At 36.0% G+C, this 25,863-nt stretch overlaps 1 protein-coding gene across 1 annotated transcript in view; it reads left to right on the top strand.

Moving 5' to 3' along the window:
• LOC310740911 (pro-neuregulin-1, membrane-bound isoform-like) overlaps positions 1-25,863 on the top strand; it is a 71,189-nt gene that overhangs the window by 16,427 nt on the left and 28,899 nt on the right. Inside the window, exons 2-3 of the mRNA XM_083568119.1 lie at positions 19,453-19,618; positions 20,705-20,826. Coding sequence (XP_083424245.1) covers positions 19,453-19,618; positions 20,705-20,826 — 288 coding nt within the window. The remainder of the gene's footprint in view (positions 1-19,452; positions 19,619-20,704; positions 20,827-25,863) is intronic.

Here is a 25,863-nt window from a genome sequence, read left to right as displayed (position 1 = left end):
CATTATAGCCGTAATAAATCATAGTACTTTGGATACTTGAGTACATTTGAAGGAAACTAGTTTTGTACTTTTACTCAAGTGTAAGTTTAAATGGACTCTTTCACTTTTATGGGGTCATATTATACAGAGTAAATCTCTACTTTAAGTCAAGTACATGGCATTGTGTATAAACAAATGCAACCATAATAACTCTTTGAGGTCCCGTTGCTAATTTATCCCCCCAAAAATAGTCAAATATAGCACGCTGAGAAACCTGATAAAAAAAGTCTAATTGTGTTGTTGTATATCAGTGTCTTACGGAAATCTCTGCTTCCACCAATTGATGTTTATGTTTTGTGCCTGTATTTATGGAAAAGCTTGTGCAAATGTACTGTATGACTTGACGTGAGCACGTGTGGCACATGTGAGTCAGGCCCGGAGGTGGTGGGTGCAGCAGCAGCAGCAGGGCTGTGATAAGTCCAGGTTGAGCATCTAATGGATGAGTTCCTGTTCAGCAAGGTCAACTTAGCTTAACCTCTCATGCTGGCTCTTGAGTCAAAAACAGGGCCGTTTTATCAACAAATGGTTTCTCCTTTAGTGTGCGCCAGCTGTGGAAAGGTCATGCTGAGTCGGAACGTAGAGCCCCAGAGGGCCTCGCTCGCGTTCTTCACACACACTGGGGTTGTTAAATGTACGGTGTGCAGCTGTTTGTACGTGCTGCATATGCTTACAGGAATAAATGCTTCATCGCTGAGCCACTGTGAGCACCGTAATAGCAGACAACTAACTCATACTGATGACTCATTTTGATTTTGATTTTATTATAACAAGTAACTTGAACATAAAAAAGTATGATTTTTTAAATATTTCTATCACAATGTGAAGTAAGCAGGTCATTTTTAATTGTACCATAGCTGAGTTTTATTCTTTTTCACGACTTTTACTGGCTTATAAACCAGCAATATTGCAAACATATAACGATAATGATATTTCTGATCAGTAGTCACTTTTTTAATCTCTCTTGATTCTTTAATCCGGATCATTTTTTTATCCTGCGTTTCAAGAGAGGGCGCTGTGTGCTACTGTTTATCTCCCTGCTTATGCCAGCAATTTGGACTCCCTGAAATCTTTTACTATGTACTTTTGGAGCCAGTAGCTAAGTGGACCTCATTTAATGGATTCATTAATCAATAATGCCTCTTAGCTCTTTTGGTAGATGAATCTTGAAGGTATGAGTCTGCATGTTGTCTCTCCATTTTTCCATTTAAACGTTACCCCAATTTTTCCACACTGGAGATGCCTTACAATGATGTGCGCATAAAAAGACTGGCCGTCTTATAGTGGTGTCAGCTCTTTCACCTGCATAGAAAACATAATTTACAAACTACATTTTCAATTGAAGAAAAGCCTTTATTTGTCACATATACATTACAGTACAGTGAAATGTGTACTTCGCATATCCCAGTGTGCTAAGAAGCTGGGGTCAGACATGATACGGCGCCCCTGGAGCACATAGGGTTAGGGGCCTTGCTCAAGGGCCCAAGAGTGGCAGCTTGGCGATATCAGGGCTTAAACCCTCGACCATCCGAGCAGTAACCCAGCGCCTTAACCACTAAACTACCAGTGGTTTAACAGACAAGTTGGCATTGATTATATAAATTTGGCGACTTTGTAATTGGATTCAGTCATACCTTACATTTGGTCTCGAGGTTTCCCGCTAAACTTCACAAATGATGATTAGGAGAAGTAAGTGGTTGCACACTGGTAATGATGCTGAAATGCAGGCCATATGCAAGGAAACAAGGAAACAAGGAAACAGCACCAATGTGTATGTATATACTGTATATATATATATACATTTTTATTACCTACTTCTTTTCATTCCTTATTTGATTGTTAAATAAATTATTTTTTTAATGCTCTAAAAAGCTTGGCAATGAAAAGTCAGGTGTGCCCTCTGACTGACTCAGAGATCTTTGTCATCTCTGGATTTGTATAGTGTTCAGAGCACAAAAATGCATGGCAGATAGCCATCAGTTAAAAAAATGAATTGTTTCCAGGAATTCCACTGTGAGGATTTTTTTTTTTCAATGTACTTGTGACAACTTAAAAAGCTTCCTTTTAGATTTGCAGTTCAATCAATCAATCAAAAAAATTCCTGGTGAAATTTAGCTGACGTTAGAAACATAGAGCGTTATTGCTACATCAAATGTACTTTGGAACAAACGCACTCCAGCTTTGAATAGTAACATTTAGAGCATTAATTGCGTTTAGACTTTGGGGTAATTCATGCTATTAAGGACAAATTGGTCACAACATGGGAAAAAGGCCCAGAGAGTATTTAATTATAACATGCCAGTCTCAGAGCCTTCAAAATGAGCACGAATGTGCACTTTTAACTTAAACTAATTCATTTGAGTTTTTTTATTTATTTTTTTATTTTTTTATTTTTTAACCAAACCTAAATTTCAGCAAACTGGTTTTTTTTTTCTGTAGCATGACTACTTAAACATTTCATACCCTGCACAAATAAGTAGTTTTTACTATAGTTGGTGAAACCGTGCGTTGGAAGCCTTTGTTGTTTCAGAAACCTCTCCCTTCAGTGACATGTATCAACAGTTCCGGATTAAACAGTTCTCTAGTTTAGGTTCACACTTAGTTTAATTCGATTGTTGTAGAAAAGGTAAACATGTCATTGAATAGTTGTTAATCTAATCACTATCCATCTTGCTTACAATATATTGGTGATTGGGATGACCTACAATTGGGATGCATTTGAATTACTTTTTTTTAATTTTTTATTATCTATGTGTAGAAGTATGGGTATTACTTATGTGGAACACACCTTAAGGTAGTATTTCAAAATATCCGAGATTCGATTATTTTGACTCATCGGTATTGTATGTCCCATGTATTGATATCTACCAATATCTTGTTTTAACACAGATGTTTAGTTTCAAAGGTGTCAACCAGGTGTTTGTTCCTCTGTACAGTTTACGGAGTTCAGATCTCACTTTTTAGCTTGTACTTGTAGATAATCATACAGTATAATTTAGAAAAATGTCTGGCTTTGTAAGATTGCTGTCATAAATCATTATGTCCTGAAGCATCTAAAAAAAATCCCTTCTATGATCATAGTAGTAGCATAATTACGGTGCACTAAAAAGCATTAGACAATGCATTTGACAATTATAACTTTATAATTTACAATATTCAGCATTACCACCAAATCAGTGTCACTGCATCAACGCATTGTATGTTTCTAAAGTGCACACTGATGGTGCTAATCTACAAAAGCACATGGAAATTGTAGTTTCTTCAGATAGGCTTTGTGCTATTTTTACAAAACAAAAAAGGAAATTGGAAAAGTGTGGCCCCACTGAATGCATCTTATCTATTGTTTTTGTTGCAGGATAATGCCTTTTATATCAGCAATGGACTTTTTCTCTCCTGATACCATGGACCTTTTGTATTGTACTGAACTAAAAATAGTTAATGCACTGGCTTGGTTTTATTAGAAATACTTAGTTACGTGTGATATTTTTTGTTAGCATTGTGAATATTACAACTACATTTGCATACCAATAATTCTACAATTAGGTATATAAATTCATATTATAGCTTTCATTGTAATTGCATTTTAAAAGCTTATATTTTTTATATTTAAATTTGTGTGTGTTTATCCCAGATGAGAAAAACTCACTTAGATGGTATGAGGAGAAAACATTGAGAGAAACCAGACTCAAAAGTGGAACCCATTCTCATGCGGGTGACACCAATATATATACACACACACACACACACAAACACATACACAAACACATACAATATTTATGCAAAACTATAGTTGAGGTCTTCATATTTACTTCAGACTCCAGTGCTATTAGTTGGAAATGTCCATAGTTGAAACCCCTCAACCCTTGTTTGGTCGGAGCAGTGTAATAAAAATTGTGTCATTCATACTATAAATAATGCATATAATGTTTATGCATATTAGAAGCTGCTACATTTCTGAGTATACGCACTGAAGATGAGCTATTCTTCAGTGACAACACATCCAGTGTATTTTTTCCTTTTCTACTGTTTGTATTGTTTGTGACTTTTACATACTGTTTATCCACTGATTCATGATATAAGTGTTAGGATGAGAGGACGAGTCAAAGATTTAGTACTTTACCGGGGTGAGTGGGTTTGTTTGGCCAACAAATCCTGTTGTAAGTAATCATTCCGCCTCCTACTTCTCATGCTGTGACATACACTTTGCCATCTCCTGGTGAGATTGTGCAGGTGGTGGGCTCTAATCTGTTTGGCTTTCTATGGTGTTTACGTTCTGCTTGCCTATGTGTCGTAAGGGCATTTACGGTCTCCACCAAAATGTGTTTGTTCGTTTCTTTGATTCGTGATTTCCTTGAAAACTTTTTTATTAGAGTTTTCAGTTTGAGTTTGTGATAGACTTTTTTAGTAATAGCAAAACATTCAAAGGATTTGAAATACAAACTGACCTAAGGTACGATATATTAATAGTTTATACACACTACAAGGTATTGAGTGTGTTAGGTTCAACTGATGTTTCTTTACCTCATGAAGAAAAGTGTATAGTGTACATTTAGATGTAGAGCAAAATTTTTAGATGTAGAGCAAAAATCTAGGAACTTTCCTATTCAGCTCTACATCATTAATAAAAAAAAAATAGACAGAAAACATCTGCCGTAATGGGACTTAGGAATTATAAACTACAGTACATGCGTAAATGTAGTATTTAATTCATCTTTATCAATCCTCACATTCACCAAACATATTGGAAAGCATGTACATTCTTTCCAATTACATGGAAAACAGTTGCATTTTTTCTTGACCATTCGCATTATTTGGACATTATATCCTCTGACACATGCTTGGTTACATTTGTGAAATTTATTCTATAGGAAAAGGTAATCTTCTCTTGGAAGAATTATTGACAGCTGAGGAACCAGGAAAAGGTGCACACTGATGCAGCAGTGCAAACTTCTCCTCATGGTATTAATGGCCGTTAAGAAGAGATGCTTGTTGCACTTCATGGTAGGGGCTAGGCATCCATCTCCATTTTAAACCATGTTGATGGTCCACCACCCAGTGAGCCAGTCATTGTTTAGAGCAAAAAAGCCCTTCATGTCGTTCCTCCATGACAGAAGAACAGTTGCTCTGAGGATTAGATGGCCATCATTCAGACTAAGTGTCTAAGTAGCACCATAGGGTGCACACTGAGCGCTTTGAATGTTCATCTTCTTGGAATGCTGTGAGGTAAATCGAAGGCCAGAATCCTAAAGGTTTAATCACTGGGTCACTCCAAGTTCATCTGATCACCACCAAATACAAAGTGAGTTTATAGACCAAGTATGCAGCTTTCCCACCCTTTCTCCCACCTTTTGCTGAAGAGAGTTTTTTACAGAGACTCGTTTCATTCCTGAGTCATGTATAAGCTTTTGGGCGCCAGCATAAGCAGTGGGTCTCATATTCAACTGTTGGTAAATTGTAGAGCATGAAGACAGACTACAACTACAGAGCACTAGTGTAAAAAGTATTCAGGAATTTCATTGAGAAGTGAACAGCACTCATGAAACAGCTTCCACAGACATATGTGACCTGGCTGGGGGCGACAAATCTTTGTCCATTTGGAACATGAACAGATCAGTTTATGAACAAGGCTTTCAGGATTCCCTGCCCACTAGGGAAAATAGTCATTGGAACCAAGCCATCTGGAAGCCACAAGGAGGTGGCCGTGTTGCAAAATGATGTACAATCTGCTCAGAAAGGTGTATTAGAAGATGGTGGGGACACTTGTCCATTAATTCCTCAACGAGGAATGAGGAAAGGTGTTGAGCACATAGACACCAGTCATCCAAATACAGCAGTCCTTTGTCTTACTTCTCCAAAAAGCAAAAAGAGGAAATGTACAGATCTTGAAATTGGAATGAAAAATCTCATCATAATGCATGTTGAGTATGATGGGTCAGAATATCTTTTATTGGCCATTATTGAGAAAACGCCTCAAAAACATTGCAGGCTAGTAGCAAAATTAGAGTTTGTATTTCTGCATCATGGTCACTAGGACAATGAGCAAAGTTTTGCTATGGCTTGGACTTTGCTTGTGGATTTTATTTATATAATAATTTTTGCACATGGCCACTGGAGTAGCTGATGCTAACATCCAGATCACACTTGTATCCTGTATATAGAGCAGCTCAACCGTTTCAGTATGTAATGAGCTTGGAAATATATCTAATTTACTAAATAACATCTATATTAAATAAATGTGCTTTGTGTTCTTTGATTGAGCAGTTTATCCTAGTGCATTTGAGGTCACATTTTGTGTGTGTGTGTGAGTGTGTGTGTGTGTGTGTGTGTGTGTGTGTGTGTGTGTGTGTCTAATTGTTAATAAGTGCTGACTTATTAAAAATGTAGATTGCAACAATACATTTCCTGGCAGGTATGGGGCATTCTGTGCTATTAAACATATTACAATCCCAAACCTTCTGAAAATGCCAGACAGCAGGCAATAAAATTGGTGGCTACTAATGGAGAAATTCAGCAGACACTTATTTGATGATCCATTCAAGTTGTCTCGCAATATAAACGCTTGGATGGACACTAAAAGAACATCCGAACACAAGTCTTTAATCAAATATGAAAAGCCTCTAATGTAACATGACCGAAGGGAAGACACTCAAAGTATTTTTCTTCACTTACTGTTTAGAAAAGATGCTTTCATATCAATATTTATTCTAATGGATTAATAAGGTCTAAACACATTATATTTGTTCTGATAGTGCTTAAAAACAGTTTTTAAATATTTGTTGTTTTTCCAATGATCTTGAGGTTATAATTGCATCAATTTAGCTGTTCCATTGCTATACAAACTGTTCATGATGAACTTCCGATTCGTTGACCTGTGACACAATATAAAAATGTACGTTTGAACTTTGGTGCGAGGATTTGCTCATCGGGAAACCACAAATAGAGGATTCATCTGTTCTTACGCTCACTGGTCAGTGATTCACCAGTCACTTTGTTTATTTTTTTCAGATTCATTCCAGCCGAAGGGACACTTAGGAAATGACTTTGCATGAAATAAGAAAAGGTTTTAAGTTGGTCGGGATAAAATAAGAGAATACATCAATCAAAAAGCAGTAGAAAGGTGATGACTGAATTATCATAATTCTGCCATCAGGATTCAGTGAAGCGTGCGGAAACACGTGAAAGCCAGTACCTGGAGATTAAATAGTAGAGGACCTACATGCTTTTGGTTTCTGCTTCATTAAATCTAATGCTTATAAGCCATGAGGGTGTACCTGCTGAAACGCACCATGTGAATTTCCATTTAAAAGAAATGTATTACCGTTACCTTGAAAAGTGCGTGGTCATTTCTGATCTGCGTTCTGTGAAACGAAACACTGCGACATGAAATCTGTTGTGTCCTGAAGAATTTGTTCAAAACCACAGATCCTTGACATATTTGGGAATATAGATTTGGAGTTAAGGGGCCTGGAGATCCATATGTTCTAGGCTTTGCCGAGTGGACTTTACTGTGTTTAATAAACAGTTTAGAACAACTTCACTTTCAGCAACGTTTAATGAAAACACTGCATGGTTGCGGACACACACGGCACAGACAACATCTGGCTTTTTGTGTGAAAAAAATGGCTTTGATGATTCGGCGGTCTACTCCGTTTTTCTGAATAAATGCTCTATCGCAGCGATGAAAAAAGTGCATGTTTAATGCTATCCTCCAATACTCATAATATTTATAAAACCCAACTTTAATTGTGGTTTTGGTCAATGGTTTTTTTAGTTGAAGTGACCTTGTATGGTATTAAAAACATACACCTGCAAAATGATGTCCATCGGGTTCAACTCCCACTCGAGGTCTGCCGAGTTGGAAAAATATTTACTCTATCAAAGCTGGTGTATTTTTTGCGTCAAAACAACGCTGGTGACTAATCAGAACTAGGCTCATCCTGTAGTGACCTGTAAAATGTAACATCTAGCAACAAATATAGACCATATATGATGAAATGTATATACGGTAGTTCTTTTTGAAATGACCACATATTCCTTGTCAGATTGCTACATACCAATACATTATTAAAGTAAATTAGTCCATATGTGCAGATGCAGCTCCGAGTTGTACGTTGAAAGAAAATGAGATCATTTCTTTAAGGTTAATCCTGTCTCAAATGTGAGTTAGTTTTGGTAAAAACGTCAGCCGAACGACAGAAGTTAAAAATGGTTAGATTTAATGAATAACTGGTAACTAGAGATTGTCTTAGTTATTGTTCACGCTGTGTCAAAGTGATTTAGGTTCATCTTTTTTTTTAACATTATGTTTTTTTTTTTTATGTCTTTTTATGTAAACGAGGACACAAAAAATGGAGAAAAGTCAAAACTGCCAAAACTACTACCACTTGAAATACTGGTAGACCATAATTGTCTCTAATTCCTTAACTGTTCTATCAGCACACTCTGTTATCTTAATATAAGATCAACTAATCACAATGCAGATTCTAAGAAAACAGTTTTGCCAGTAGTGATTGAAGTGTAATGGAAAAGCGCATGACATTGAAGCTATTTTCAGCAATGTGTAATCTTTACGGGTTTCTTTCCCGCTTTAGGGAACCTGCCTGGTTTCTGCCTGGTCCTGGTTGGTAAGTGGGCTTAAAAGATTCAGGTGGATGCCAATGCACGTTATTGCTCAATTGATATACTGTATTCAAGTTCATACAGGCTTTATATGTAGAAGGATTAGTTAGAAGAACTGCCCCTCCTAGCTACTTGCAGGAGAAAAAAACATAAATCCTAAAAAAGATACAGTACAGTATGAAGAAGGTCAATCAGTGGCTAATTTCCATAGTTTAATGTGAATGTTAGTGTCAATGTCCTGAAATATTTGTCTGACAAATGTAAAAAGAAATTATGTTTTTATTTAGAAATTATGAAATTAGTGTTTCACTGTTACACACACACACACACACACACACACACACACACACACACACACACACACACACACACACACACACAAACACACACACACACACACACCAAGAAACACATTCGGAAATTAACTCGGACTAGTTTTTTGCTCTGGTGTTCAGGATGTGATGTCTTCGTATGTAGGCGACTGTTTTGGGTTCTCCGCATTGCTTAAACGACTGCGATTTCTCTGAAGTCCTCTGGAAACTTGTTTGTTAAGTGCCCTGAACTTGTTGCTATAAATTGTTTGTATGAGAAGTCTCAACGTAAGTGAACACGAGTCACCATTTACGCATCATGTTCAGTTATTGTCCAAAGAAAATGACGGCAATCGAACTTGTACCTCATTTCATATTGCGGTGTAACAGGGATGACATCTTTTCGAAGAATGATTGTTTGGTTTTGGATTTTAGCATTTGCCCTTATCTGTCCCCCGCTTTCTCTTTTAAACTACTTAACCATGATGCAGGCAGTGAGGTTCTTTGGAAGTCCATAGCTGTTTCTGTTATTATCATTAGTCATGTACGAAATGATTTTCCCACACAGATCATTTGATTGTTTTCTCTTTGCGGTTTATCTCAACTATGCACTCATCCTTAAAAATGTTATTCTTGCAAAACATTGTTACTTATTTTATGATTTCTATAAAGATCTTTGTTAAATGAATGAAACACAAGTCTCAGAAATCAACTGGTTTGCACTGAACAGAACCACTTATCTACTGTACCTTTTCTCTTCCTCTTTCTAACTATAATATAATGTTCCCTAAATGACTAAGAACATTAACACCGTTTATTCTATTTCTTTTATAAAGTTGTATTCAAAACTGATGTAATAAAAAAGCAGGTTTGAAAAACTCCCAGATCCAGTAGCAGTTTTTGTATAAGAGTTTTTGATCACAGCATGTTCACCAAAGTACAGTTTGTGCTCCATATACTGCAGATATGAAATAGACAATAAACATTTTATAAGGGCTTTGATTGTTAACATCCTTACGTTATATGTTCTAAACACAGTTGGCTAATTCTCGGTTTAAATTGCATAGACTTCTGGCTCGAAACGAACAAAACATGTTATTTGTCTAATGATCGTTTCAACCTAATGAGGTTTTACTCATTATTTAATTAATTAAAAATTAAAATTTAGTTTATCTTGTTTCTTCATAAATGAACTGAATCCATGTGATGGTTGCTTGAGTGGAATAGCGTTAATATTCATTCCTGAAACCAATTTTAAATATTTAAGTGTTAACGCTTCATAGTATTTTACTGTCTTTAAGCATATTTTGAAATTTACTTTTAGATTTGCCAACATAGTCCAATGAATTTGTTGATTTCAGCTGTAATTTTAACTCAGTGCAGTTGTACTGGTAACTAAATAACATAAGTTAATGTGAAACAATTTCTGAAAGTAATCATAGGGCATATTGGGTGTACACTTTTAGTGTACACTTTTATTCAATCTACTTAACAATCTAATCACATAATTAGTAGCAGTTATAATTAGATAGCCCATGCTTTCATTTTCTCACAGGAAAAAATTATTAGCTGTTTAAGTGTTGTCATTGGAAATATATATCATTTCAAGACCCATAATAATAATAATAATAATAATAATAATAATAATAATTATAATAATAATAATAATAATAAAAAGTCAAATTGTAATTCAGTTTCTGTAATACAGTAGTTTAATTGCTTAATGGTAACAATGGATAGTTGCTTAGTATTAATATCAGGAAAAACTTTAGACAGTAAGCAACTGTACATTTATTTTTAACAGTCACATACAGTGACAATAACCGCAACAGGAAACAAAATAAAAATGACACATTTACAATTTTTAACCATAAGTTTAGCTGACAATTTTTTTCAATTTTTTAATTGCATGCTTAAACTGTATACGTTGCTTTGACCATGCTTTAACTATGCATTGGCTAGTGCCCTTTTATAATGTAAAAGATACACTTAGATGGAATAATAATAATAATCAATAAGTGCAACACAGTAAATAATAAAAAAATGACAATAACATAACATTATTTTATTTTAATATCTCTATGCCCCGGGTGCGGAGTTTATTTTTCCGTTTAAATTTCATTCCTTTCAATATTACTGTAACGTTTTGCTTCATTAATCTCCATAATGTCCTTCAGCAAACTTTCCTCCCACACTACCTGCAGTCTCTATGAAAGCTACGGGAGGAAAGCTACCTGCTCTGTTGCCCTTCACGGCTGAGCCCATCTCTGCTACAGCGTGTCCCCAGTGTACTTTTTGAAGACGCCACATTCCAAAAGGCTTCGCTGTAACTGAATACGACTGCGTTCTTTTGTGATGCATCACTGCAGGAAGGTAAAAGGTTCTTCAAAAGAATTTGGGATCACTCCTGTTTCACCATTCGGTAATCCCCATCCCCTCTGTTTGTCCTTTCTCCAGTCTACTGTACCTGGTGACATCAATTTTCACGTGTACTCTGAGTTTCATTATACACCCACGGACTGAAACAAAAATGTGAGATTTAATCAGGGCTAGGAATCATATGCATTTAGAAAGTTTGCTCAGGACTTTGCCAAACATGCCACAGCTCGCACAGATGAAAAGATTGAGGATTAATTTTGAACTCTGAATGTAATTGTTCAGTCTGCTTATGATCCATAATGAAAAACTTTCAAAATGTCCTTTTAATATAATCGTTTTATAAAACATGAGTTTTGTGATGTAACAGGTCAGCTTTACACGTCTTTTTTTGTATAGTAAATGGAAAATTGTAGTACTCATGCCCCTATCTTGTATCAGACTAGAAATGGTTAATTTAATGAAACAGCTCAGGCTTTCGTATTACACACCTGACCTGTGAAGTCAAGTGAAAAAGAATATGACTTATCAACATGCTGTCAGCACAAAAAGAATGCTATCACTTCACTAATTCAGCAGTCTTGCTTTGTTGAATACATGGAAATAAAGGAAATTACGTATCCCCATTAAGATCTATTGATAACATGTACTATATGGGTTGTTAAATATACTATATGGGCTGTATTTAAAAAAAAATAATCTATAATTTCTTAAAAAAATAATACATTTGACATGGTTTAATGATTTAAAGTATTGAATTAACATAGATATGATACAGTAAAGCATGACATGAAAACGTGTGTGCTGTTTGTTAAGTAATACCTTTATCAAACCAAAACACAATATTTTCCTTGTCACAATAATTGTTTTTAACAGTGACTGTTTTTGGTAGAAGGGAAGTGAACCTCTTGAAGGAAAGTAAGTGGGTAAAGGTGATCCAGACAATTCATATGTGGATTTTACCAACTTCATTTGGACCTTAGAGAAGAGCTGTAGAAGCTCCTAAGACTTAAAAATGGATGTCTATAGAATTAAATTTTTTGCATTCCACAGTCTAGAAAATGTATACAAATGAATATGAAATAAGTATCCTATGGTGAGCTATGATAGGAACCAATAAAGCCCCTAAAAAAATTTACTCAATTCTAGAGAGGTATAGTTGCTGCAGGCATCGTTTCCTGTGGATTTCGCCGCTCAGGTGTCTACCCTTAAACAACCAGATTGTTGTGTTCATAGGAAGGGAGAACATAATTCATAAAAAATACCATACCAATATAATGGCTTAACAACATTAAAATGTTTTCAAAGCTAAAAAGAAAGATAAAAGTCTGGATATGCTTTTTGACTACTTTTAGGTGCCAGTTTTTAGGTGCCAGTTTCTGAACGACATAAAGTTTATTACATTTTTTAGTACCAAAAGTTACCTCTAGTTACCCTAGAGTTAGGGTTGTAAACAAGTTGGTGTTTTTATTCCCATTACATCCATTTAACTTATTTAAATGTAACAATTTACAGCGATAAATTCAAAGACAGCATGATGAAATTCTATTATTGAAGTTTATTCCTTTATTCATTTTCAGTATCAATTTAACCTTGGTTAGAATCAAAGTTCTATCCCAAGAACGTTATGCATGAAGAGGGTCCTACAGTACACCGTCAATGGGATGGCAATGTATTACAAGGCAACACACCTACATGCACACACTCATTCTCACCAAAAAGCTAGAAGAAAAACCTTTACAGTTCCTATGGGAAGTCGTTCATTTGCTAATCTAATCATAAGTAACTTCGGAACAGGTTTAATCAATGTCTGCAGATTAATAAAAGTGGACTCTACATTTTAACACAACATAACCAGGAAGGCTAACTCTAATGAAATAGCAGGTTGTATGCAGAGTAAATTGGCGTAGCTTTCACAAGAAAGTTTTTATAATTATAGCCTACATTAATACAGTGGTCATTAGAACATTAGTACATCGATGGCCTCAGGATCCATTAAATTAAGGAGCAACAGAGGAGGATTGAGGTGCAGACTATATTTAATGTCAACAGTCTGCTACAATGGCTCAGGACCACAGGTTGCATTTAATCATTCAACACTGCACACCTCAACAACGTTTACCTGTAATAAATTGACATTCTGTGGTACCCAGTTGAGGTTCTACCTTGATGCTGGTTCCTCTCAAGATTTCTTCTTTATGCCAACTCAGGAATTTTTCCTTGCCACAGTTGCCACTGGCTCGCTCATTAGAGACAAACATTTTAATTCTTTATTACCGCATTACCTGTGTAAAGCCGCTTTGAGACAATGCCCAATGTTAAAAGTGCTATACAAAAAAATGAATTAGGTCCATGTATTAATTTTTTAATAAGGTCCATTTATGTAATAAGAAAGTTTTATTTGAAGGCTATACATGTGCATATCAAAGTACATTTGGTGCCCATTTGGATTTTACTAGGCCAGAGAAATCAATGTTATATGGTACCTTGATTTCGGAGAGTTGTGTGGATGAATATGATATAACACGAGTGTTTTGGGCAAATGTGGATACTGGTTTAAATATTCAAGTTTTTTTGTACAATTTAATTGTGTGTATAATTGTGTGTATAATTACGTCTGAGCACCCAGTGGTGGACAGTAGCAAAGTAAATGTGATTCGTTACAGTACTTAAGTAGCTTTTTCACGTATCTTTACTGAAGTATTTCCATTTGGGGAGACTTTTATTTTTAACTTAACTACATTTTAAAGTCAAATATCTTCCTGTTTACTTAACTACATTTTGCGAAATCAATCGTTCTTTTTTATTTATGAGTCAAAAAAACGTAACTATTCAAACACGCAGCAAGTGACCAATCAGGGTCTTGTTTTGATTGGCGATTGGTGGAATCTACTTATCGCCAACATACAATTTAGCGTCAGTTCAAGCACGTAGCAGGCGAAACGTTTATAATAAATAAATGATAAATGATAGATAAGAAACTCCAGACTCGAACTTGCCACAACACACAACACCCGTGGCCTTTTTTGTGGTGTCTATTTGTGGTGTGTTTTTTTCTTTTCTTTTTCAGCTCGAAAATCTTAATAGATATCAGTGTTTGACTCATTAATATCACTCTATTAATAGATCGGTGTTCTAATTGTAACATAAGAGTCTTTTTACATAAACTGAGTTGATTAGGCAAAGAGTCTTGGGACTAAAATGATAATAGGAACATTGTAGGTATAATAAATGGCAGTATTTGTGGATATTTAAGTACATCTGAAGTCAAATATTTTTGTACTTTTACTCAAATGAAAGTTTAAATGGACACTTTTGAGAGTATATCTTTGGTATAACTCAACTTCATTGGCTTGTGTTCTTCGTCCACCTCTTGTGAGCACCTTGAATGTAGGTGTAAACATGTCGGATTAACCGTAGAGTAATCTGACCCGCCGGTTTGGAAAAATCCCGCCTCTCGCTCGAGCTGTAAAACACGTGCGCGCGGAGGCGGCGGCCAGACAACCACTTGGCTTGGAGTAGCACGCGCTCAAACACCAAGGAGCTCTGTTGGAAGCCGAACTTCAGGTCAGCAGTCAAAGCAACGAGAAAAAAATGTCTGGAAAAGGTGAAAAACCCAAGAAAAGAGAGAACGGAAGAAAGCGCGGGTCGAAGGAAGACAAGGGCAGTGACTCAGGTGGGTGAAATGAGCTCAAGGTGTGTGGGAACGGTGACAGACGCAACTCAGGAGCCTTCAAAATCTTTCTCAATCACCTTCTCACGTTCCCACATGCTGCGGTGCCAATCCTTTTTTTTCTTTCCTGGTTTCTTCAGGTTGAATTGTTTCAGTGTATTTCAGCACAGGTGTGGATGAAACGTGTTTGTTTACAAACAGACTTTTTGATACTTTGTAATAGTTGTGACTTGTGTTTTTTTGGGGAAAGGTGAAGGAGTTGTGGTGATTGTTGAAGATTTTAAAGAAGTCATGGTTCACTTTCAGAAGTTCAGTCCACAGAAATAGAAGTTCACTCTCTACAGAAGTAGTTACAGGAGAACAGATATAGTTTAGTCAAAGAAGTTTATTCCAGAAATTCAGTTCAATCACAGAAGTTGGACTATAAGTGAATGTATTTATAAACCCACGTTTATCTTTGGTATGACACCGAATGTCAGTATGTTTATACTTAATTGTCACACACGTTCTCCCTCATGTACACAGTCATGTTTAATCAGGCACTGGAAGTGTCAGATGGTGAAGTTTCTCAGAGTACAATGTAATCGTATTCATTCATCAGGTGGTACTCACTGTATCTGCATGATGGATGAATACGATTCCATTGTACTCTGGAGTAAGCGTTGGACATTTGATGCTTCTGTTTGTCACATACCGTTTATTTTCTATTCTCTACGAAGCTCCAACACGTGTCTCATACAATCTTTGAGAACTTCAAAAAACTTTGTGGTTGTCGGGGTCACACGCTTTGAAATAAAATAACTTTTCCTCGTCAGTTCAGCTGGTACGTTAGTGTAGTGTTAACTAGAAAAGTGCACATGCTGTACCTTTCCTTAATAAAGAAAAGAGCTGCTTGGTAGCAGTCATTTAGTTTGTTACAAATTTTGGTCGTTAAACCAACTTACATATATACATCCATTAATAATTCGTCAATTCGAGATTATGAGCCACTTCCTAAACTGAACAGCCTAAAGAAATGTCAATAAATAGTTGACTACCGAAGAGAATTGATGGCTTTCTGCTTTGGAAGACGGACTTAAACTCCCACAGCCTTTATCCAGTTACAACCGAGTTGGGACTGTGTACCGTTTTCTTTAGAAGTTCATATAGTCTATGGACTAAAGGCAGAAGATGGCTAGAGCATGTATCTGAACTAAGTATCAGATCATTGACTTGGCAAATCAATGATAGCTGGAATGCAAACCCCAGTCCGTGAAAGTTTTGTGGCCTTAAACTAGTGTAGGAGTTTCCCTAAAAAAAAAAAAACAGCTGGAGAAGCAGCCTCTGTCCATCTGAAGAAAAAAAACTAAGTTGGAAATAAAGCTGTCATATGTAGCACTGCTTTTTATGGCTCTGACACTAATTTTGCGTTGATCTTGATGAAGATGACTGGACCACCCACTCTGCAATGGGCACGTATGGCAGGATGAGATCTGTAAATTCAGGCAGCATTGTTAAGACGTAATGCCGACATCTGTATACCGTCTTTGACACTGGCCAGTATTGAAGCAGGGTTGCAGAACAGTTCGGCTATAAATGTCATAGTGATGGAAGTTCCTTGGTTTGGATCGGTTTTGTGATTTAAGTATCAAACCAGATGTTGTAGCTGCTATCTTTTTGTAGTATTATATATAGTTTGTTGACTTATTGAGCTTCTACATGCTCCTGTACAGATTAGTACAACAAGGAAACTGTTCTGATTTGACTCTATTGCCTGTACATACAGAATTTAGTACCATATCACTTTAATCTGAATTTACACTACCGAATTCTCAATGGTTTCACTTTGAATGAATGACTGCAACATTCTTGAGAATTTATGTATATTTACAACTGCATTTCTTTTAGATAGCTTTCACCATAGTTACCATAGTTTCAGAATTCTTCCTCTTATAAGTCTGTTTTTCTGAATGAAAGTGAAGGTTTGGGTTGGGTGACTTTGGGAGGTAATTGGTAATGAAGTAACAACTGCCACAAACCTGTTTTTTTTTTTTTTTGAGTAAAACCGGTATGATGATATTCAGGTCATAAATCTACAATACTTCCTTCAACGTTGTCTACTGAGGTACCATGATATCTGGCATGCACAGTGTTTTCTGTGTGTTTACGGACCTGCCCAGAGATTGTGGACTAATTAAGGAGGCCACATGTCTGGGAGTACGTCTGGGCAAAATGACCAAAAGAAATTGATATTTTTTTTCTTCATTCCTGAAAGTAATACTTTTGTGGCCTTTAGCCAGGCTCCAGTTTTTAAAGTTCATTTGTATACCTTTGTAGTTTTAAAATGAGGGACATTTAGCTGTCTGCCATTTCTTTATTTCTTTCAGTTTCATAAAATGTTGTTGGTAAAACTCCTGGCTCATTGCCTAGACATTGAGTTTAGAATTAGTTTCAGATCATTTTCAAATCAAAACTCGTCCTTTTATTTGCTTTTAACTCTTTCCCTCCAGCTTTAGAACATTTCAGGATGGCTCATATAAACAAAAACAGCATTATGAACGTCCTATTTTTACAGACTGTGATCAGGTAGAATTCCTCTGAAAGCATTACCAATATCATAGTTGACTAAGTCTAATAATATTGTTATACCAATATAGGACTAGTGTTTTTCATCCAGGCTTACTGTATATCTGTGATGTCAAGATATTGAAATTGTTTATATGAACTGTACATCACAAATTCCTTTATAGTTAGCAATAGCATTTTTTTTTTATTAAAAAAAAAAAAATTAATATATACCAGTCATTGAGGTATTGCAAATATGATTGCATTCACATTTAAAAAATATTTACTGGATTTCCAACCGGTACAACAGAACAGCAACTTTGACCATGCTGTCTGGAGAAGGATGAACTACTCTCTGGATACAGTACACTAGCCAATCATAGGCATCTGCAAGCTCATGTATGCTAAAGAGGGCAGATAGCACTTTCCTAATACTATGCAATGACAATAAAGTTGTATCTACCTATCTTTTTGCTTTGAATTCATATTAAGAAGTGTCATAGTTTTTCATCAAGAATTAAACTACTAAAAAATCAGCTCATTATAGCTACAAAAAAATAAAATTCATCATCTTGAACAATACTCGCATGCCGGATTTTGCATTACTACACGAATCTAACGGGTAAAAGGATTAAGTCGTTATTAGGTTCCTTGTCACAGAATGTTCTTGGTGTCAAGTCAACAAAGAGAGGTTTTATTTCACGCTGAAGGCGGAAGCGATTGTAGCGAGCAATGGATTTAAACGTTTGCACCTACCAAAAAACTTGCAAACGATTATCCAGAACATTCAGACAAGCTCAGAGGAGTAAACTTCACCTATAATTGTGCTTCCTTTTTTTTTTTTGGTGCACTGGGCTACTCCCTGGAACAAACAGTACTTAAAGATTAAATCACAGATTATCCTCGTTTACATTTATGGCAGATGCTCTTATCGAGAGCGACTGTTTATCAATAAATACGTTCTGATACTGGTTCATTAGGACACAGAGTAAAAATACCATCAGTCTAAAACTCTGTTGGGAGAGTTTTTTCTCCTAGTAGCTTTTATTTTGATTCTTTTGGCTGACAAACTGGTTTATTTATCAGCGAAGGTTGCAAGCTGCATTAAATACTTTGCATATTATTCATGGCATGTCAGCAGCTTTGGTTAGCCTGCAAAGATCCTTTGAGGGAATATGACACCTCTGAAGGTTCTAAGTTTATTATCGTGTAAAGCCGATTAATATTATCTAACCACCTTAACAACGGTGCAGTGTAAACTTCATCTGCTTTAAGTGGTTGAAGTAGTTGATATCCTACTAGTGAAGTGTTTGCTCATCATATGCATAATGAACTTTCCCCCAAACTCGTCTCTTAAAGCTGGTGACTTCACATTTAACTACAGTTTCACGGCAACCCTGTGGGTCGTTTAGGATGTGAAAAGAGGCTGATTATTCTTTTGTGTTTGTCTGTAACTGAAGGAGCGGGTGTTCCGAAAATGCGCGGACCCACCGTGGAGCAAAGCCGCTTGGAAAGGGGCGAAAAGCCTCTGTTGCTTCTCATGAGTTTGTGGGATTGCTAGGATTTGCTGAAAAGATCGTCAAGGCATAATGAATATGAACAGACTGAAGTCATGCAAAATCGCTCCAGGTCTGTTGGCACAGAGTGAACACACGTCCACGTCTCCTGTTTAAGATAATGGACAATCGGTCATGGCTGGTTTTTCTTCAGTACAGGGCTTGGAACTTAAACAGTATTTTTTATTTTTTTTTTTTTAGGATAAACACTATTAAAAGTGTTGAATAGTTCTGGATGAAGAAACGCAACCATGAAAAGACATACTGTGCAGCCCCTTCTTTTGTTCAGGTTATGCCAATGATTAACCGGCTGATTATTTTTTTGTCTGTGTTTCAGCCACGCCCAAGTTAAAGAAGCTGACTGATGTGAACGTGGAGGAAGGTCAGAAGGTGACACTGCAGTGTGAGCTCTTAGCCGGTGGCAAACAGACCAAGATCCAGTGGTTTCAAAATGGCATCAAGGTGGACAAATCTGAGACCAGAAAAATCAAACTGAAAAAAAAGTGAGCACATGTATTCCTATTATGTACCTTTACAAGGTTGTTAATTTCTTTTTATTTTGTGGTTTCACTACAAGCAACTTTAGGTCATGAGTTAATAGATCATACAGCTTGCTGAAGTAGTGGAAAAATCATTGTTCTGATGTTCATCACTGCCTGTTGTATATCCTTGGGCATAGGAAGCATAGGGTTCATGTGGGCAGATCTTTTAGTAATGAATTGGAAATAAATGGTTTGTTTGTATTAAGACCCAGTTAACCATTAAAACTATAATCCTGTCAAAAGAACAATTGGGACACTTCTGAAAAAAGAACAAATATTAAGGATTGTTTTTTTGTGCAAGAATTTTATTGCCCGTTAAATAACTGTAGATGTTGCAATTTTTTCTCCTTTCTTTCTTTTAATAGAAGAATACCAGGAAGATATTCAACCAGAAAAGTTTATGGTCTGACTAATATAATAAAAATTTCTGGCCCTGGGCAACGAGCAGGATAGTTATACATGAGCGTATTATTAGAATATGAATGTCATAATCTATTAGTCAGCTTTGATTTTTGTATTCATATTTGTATTTATTTAAACATAATTTCCCCCTATTTTCCCTCTAATTTTGGCCAATTTTCACCCACCAGCCAGCTTCCAACCAGGGAGAATGAAGTCTAATACACACGCCTTCCGACATGCATGAAGCCTGCCAACTGCATCTTATTAAATTGAAATGGAAATATTATTACGACGCAATACATTGCAAACAGAAACATTTTCATTGGTTGTAAATGCCATTTCAACACAGCTGACCAGTACAACAATCGTTTTCAGATTGATCCCTATTATTATGTGCTGGGCCTCATTATAGAATAGAATAAAATAGACTTTATTTCTCACATATACATTATATTATACACATTAGAATATATTTGCCTTTTTTATTACTGTTATAATTTACTGAAAGCTAAACTAGACTTTACACGTGTATATTAACACCATATACAAATGATGCATTTGTTAGATTTGTTTTGCCCCAATGTGATATAACTAATAACTGCGATTCTGATTATAATCAATATTGTTTTATGTTTCGCCTGACAGAGGGGCTTTATCGGAGCTGCAGTTAATGAAAGTTTCAGACTCCGACGTTGGAACATACACATGCAAGGCTGTAAATAGTCGTGGTGAAGATGCCCAGAATGCCAGTGTGCAGGTCATCAAAGGTAAGAAGAGAACTGCTTGTAGACAAAGCGGCTTAATATTCACCGAATTGCATTATTATTGTCTAGTGAAAGATATAATTACTGATCATTGAGAGGTTTTGAAAATAGTAGGCTGTGTTTTCATTGATAAAGGAAAAGAAACCGATTTACCTGAGATATGTCTCATGTTTAAAACACAGTAGCACCGAACAATTGGGATTATTATGGAGTATTTCTCTTTGGTTTAAGCAGGAGACCACTTGATGATTGTATTTTTAAATGAGTGTGATTTCAAACGGCAAATCTTGTAGTAAGTTAGGTTTATCTGAATGCACTTTACAATGTGCTTAATTTGCTTAATTAAAGTTAGCACAGCTCTTCAAAGCTCATCCTAAATCGATCAATATTGACACTGGGGCTTAAGAACTTTGTGTAGCATTAATATCATTGTGAAGTAAATGGCTTCCTTTTGTCCAGTCTTTATCCACTCAGTGCAGCAGTGTACTGGTGATCAGTATGCAACTCTGGAAGTTTTAATCTGACATTTAATCATTCGCTTCAATCAGCCAATAGTACCTTCTTGAATGGCTGCCCAGAGAGAGAAAAAAAAGCTGTTAAATCCACATGTCTGCCCAGATATTATTAGAACAACAAGGACAAGCTGAATCTGAAAAACCTCCTTCACACTAATACCTCACAGACTCTACAGAACATCAAGATCTAAACTTTGTCACTCGTCTAGTTTGCATTTTTTTATGTCTACATCCTGATATGATTCGAATTTATTCCTGTCTGCTGTTCCCATGCCAGGGTTGGCTCTGTAGCTATTTCATTTCAGTAAAAGGTTTTGTAGAAGGGTAGATTTTCTAACTAAATAATGTACCATAAGGGGAAGTAAACATGTACCTTAAGGGGTAATTATAACATTTGGTTAATTAGGTGTTAAATGCCATATAGCAAGCAAGTAAGAGAAGCATACAATCATTAGATGCAGCAATATATCGATATATACATTAAACATTAAATATATGTATGAAACGTGTTTATTATCACATTGTTTATTACCCCATGTTGCAGCATAAAATAATTCTTTTGAAAACTAACAATTAAGCTACACAAGAGTGAGAAATTACCATTGCAACAATTTTCACAGGAATCTGTGAAAAACTTTATTGGCCCAAATTAGTTAAGAATTTTCTTTGTAACCTTTCAATGCATGTGATACAAACCTGTGTTCATCACCTTATAAGTTAAGGGGATAATCACAACACATTAATTCCCAGAGACTAAAAACTGGAAATTGAAAAGAAAAAAAAAAAACTCTGGGTTTGGATTCCTTATTTGTATTTATTAATTTATTTTTAATGATTCCTTTCTATTTAGATGATAAGGTCATGACTTCATGTTGTGTTAATCAGAGGACTCCAGTACTGGCCACTTTGGTAGTGCTGGTTTCTGGAACTGCAGTGGGGAAGAAAACACTCTTGGCACAATCAGTAATGATCTCCATGCTGTGCAGTGGTGTAATGGAAATGCCTGCTGCTGTGATGGTGGTCAGCAGCCAAATTTACTAGGATAGTATTCATGACTGTGGATAACCTTGAAATGTTTGATAGGGATAGAAATTGTGTAAGGGTCAGGAGCTTTCCTTTAAATGGATTCAGTATTATGGATGTTCTACAGTCATAGTCGATGTGACCGGATGCATCTCCATTCCAAAGATTTCTAAAGAACACAAGTTAAAATTCAACACCCCATTGATTTGCGGTATTTTGTCTAAGTAGTTTCCCCTCTAGGTTCACCATATAAGTAGCATCTTCATGCAACTTGAGACCACAAGCCATCCTTATCTTCCCCATAAAGACTTCCCCCATATTCATCAGAGGGTCTTATTTGACTCATTTAAGGGAAGTCGTTTCTCTCTGTTTCATTGATGTAGTTGTAGTGCATAAGATGTTTTTTATTTTTGTATTTTTTTTTATCCGTTGTCCGCAGTAGGGTGTATTGGTAAACAAAATTTACGGTTTGGTACGTGCCTCTGTTTTGAAGTCACGGTATGGTACAATTACGGGGAAGAAATCAAAACATAAAATTACTTGTAATTTTTTACTAATGTTATTATTATTAACATTTGTGAACATTAACAGTGAATATATTTTAACAACAATATTAATTTAAATGCCTAGTTGGTTTAAACAAAACAAAAATATATATAAAAATAAAATAGAATAAATAGATGCAATATTTTTTTATTATATTGATTAAATTGAGTAATCGATTAAAATGGCACAAATGAAATTAATTAATTAAAAAAAATCAATAAATAGTTTACATCTGGTAGACCCCATTTGGGTAATACAGATGTGTAATGTTAGTGTTTTCTAAAGATATGTTCTTCCTAATTGTTCTACTTATTTCAGAATACGTTAACAATCTTGTGTGTTTCTTAAATGCATCATGTTATATATTCATTTATTTATTCATAAATTAATTCACTCCATCTATCCTTCATCCATTCTTTTACTCAGTGGATATGCTGAACTGTTCCGGAATTTCTCTTTTTTAGGAGAAATCTTTGTAGCTGCACAAAAAACGCAAAAATAATTAATATCGCTAGTCATAAAAAACGTTGGCGGTGACAGGAAGTGGTAATATGATCATGAGGGAACTCTGATTTGAACTATGTTCCACACGTAAAACATTCGGATCGCATTCGGTACACATGTGCACAACACTGAAAGTCCTGTACCGAGACGGTTCAGTATGAATAAGTGTACGGTTACACCCCTAGTCCGCAGAATTAATCCATAGAGATAGTAATGTATTTTGGTTAGACATGTATCATTTACTGTATTAGTAGTGGTGGTTAATTATTAGGGACTTTTTTAGGGTTTGGGGAAAGTTACATTGGTTTGGCAAGCAAATGGTGTATACAGTATGATTGTGATTTGTTGTTAACTTTATGGTGAGTCTCAAATCACTAGATTTGTTATACTTGACTCACTCAAAAAAAATTCTAATTTAATTATGGTTACTGTTGTACATTTATAAAAGGAGGACTGTTATCATTTATATGCTTATTTATATTTGTCTATTTTCACACTTGAGCTTTGACTCAGATTTGGTGTATGATTTATGCAGAAAATAAGCAAATCTGACAATTCTATTAGTTTGTAATGTCTTCTAAAGAATACCAGCTGAAGTCATGAGCTCATCGAACAGATATGTCTCATGAGGTGATTAGTACAGGGGCCACTGGTCGCACTCCAGACAGAAGGTAATAGCTTTGGACTCTCGAATGTCTACTGCTCTTGTACCTCGAGTCAGTGAAATGTTCAGCTGTGTACAGGGATTGTGCGTCAGCGTGTGTTCAGTGCTGTCTGCAAGGCAGATGCAGGATGTAATATTTGTGGTATTTAAACCTAATGCCATTAATTAAATTGCGTGCAAATGTTAAAATGTTTTCGTAGGCTGTTATCGGAATAGGTCATATTTCAAATGGAGAATATGAATTAATGTCTAGACTAGTGCAAAGTCTCTTAGGGAATATGATGTGAAGGTGGTCTAAAAAAACGAGAGCTTCTTTTACGTTAAGTTCTTTAGGTAGGGTGAATCCAGTCTGGGATCATCTCAAGGGGCAAAGTTCAGCTGGGTTAGGAAATGAGAACAGAGACTGAATCTTTACCAAGTATTTGTCCTCTGAGTTAATTATGTCTGCATGTTACGGCTACAGCTCAATATATTTGTTCTCTTGATTCTTTTGAGCTGGATGGTAACAAGTAAAAAAAACCACCAGGTTTTGTTTTATTTCTTTATTTGAAGCGTCTGAAGGCCCACTTGTAGTGTACAGTGTTAAATTTTTCTAGAAGTTTCTTTAAGAGTAAATGTGATGTGCATCTTAGTTTTAAGAAACCCAAATTACTTATTAATGTAGGCTGTCATTGTTATAATAGGTTGGAAGCTCAATGGTTAAGGCTCATTGGGTTACTGTGGGTTTAATCCCTGATATCGCCAAGCTGCCACTCGTGAGGCTCCTGAGCAAGGCCCTTGACCCACTGTGACCCTGGGGCGCTGTGTCATTGCTGACTCTGCGCTGTGGCTCCAACCTCCTAACATCACTGCAATATGCGAAGAAAAAAATCGCACTGCAGTATGCAAGTGTGTGAGCCCATTTCTTTTTCTTAATCCTTTCTCTGTAACTTTAGATTTCCAGTTAAGAGTTGGTTTTGAAGGCTTGTAAGGAATACACCTAGGGTACACAACAGTAGGTGTATTCCTCACCTTCTGTAAGGAATACACCTAGGGTACACAACAGTCCATCACTGCATGGAAGTGATCTTCTATAGAATCAGTCCCACGGGATGCTTTCCACCCATCTGCAGAGAATCAGTATATTAAAAAAGCTATTTTTTTTTTAAATACTTTAATATTGAAAACACGTTAGATTGAGAAATTTTCTTTTTTTTCAAATATGGAAGTTTCACGTTTTTTCCCCTTTGGATTTTCACAGCTGCATGCTATGATTAAATGTTCAGTGGGCCAGTTGTGCGTCAGCTCAGCGTTTTCTCGGTCACGCTACTCTGTTCTCTATCTGAGCCATTTGGGGAAAGACTCAAACCGGAGAACATGCTGTCCTCCTGCTAGAGCATTAATAATTACCGTAGTATTTATCCCTGCACTTCTCTGACATTCCGTATCTTAGAGACTTTTATATAATAAAAAACTTTATTACTTTTTCAGCCTGCCACCAGGATCATTTAGCAGAGGAATCTGATGAAATGATTCATATTAATGGGAAGGGAACATGTGATGAGGCTATATTGCTGTTTTTGAGATCTTGTTTTTGACTATTTCAAATCATTTGTTTTATGTGATGGTAATTGCTATTTGTCTGCCCCTTTTTCCTATTATGTCCTGGCTTCTTTTTCAGTTCAAAATACTTTTATAACACACAATTCAATAGCTGCTATGAATTATTAAGTAACTACAGTGAAACTGATGGGAATGGTGTGCATGAAAGGAATGTGAAACTGGCACCCAGAAACTGGGACTCAAAAA

This window comes from Silurus aristotelis (genome assembly GCF_946808225.1).
Source record: "Silurus aristotelis genome assembly, chromosome: 18".
Lineage (NCBI taxonomy): Eukaryota > Metazoa > Chordata > Actinopteri > Siluriformes > Siluridae > Silurus > Silurus aristotelis.
This window is presented reverse-complemented; position numbering and strand designations above follow the sequence as displayed.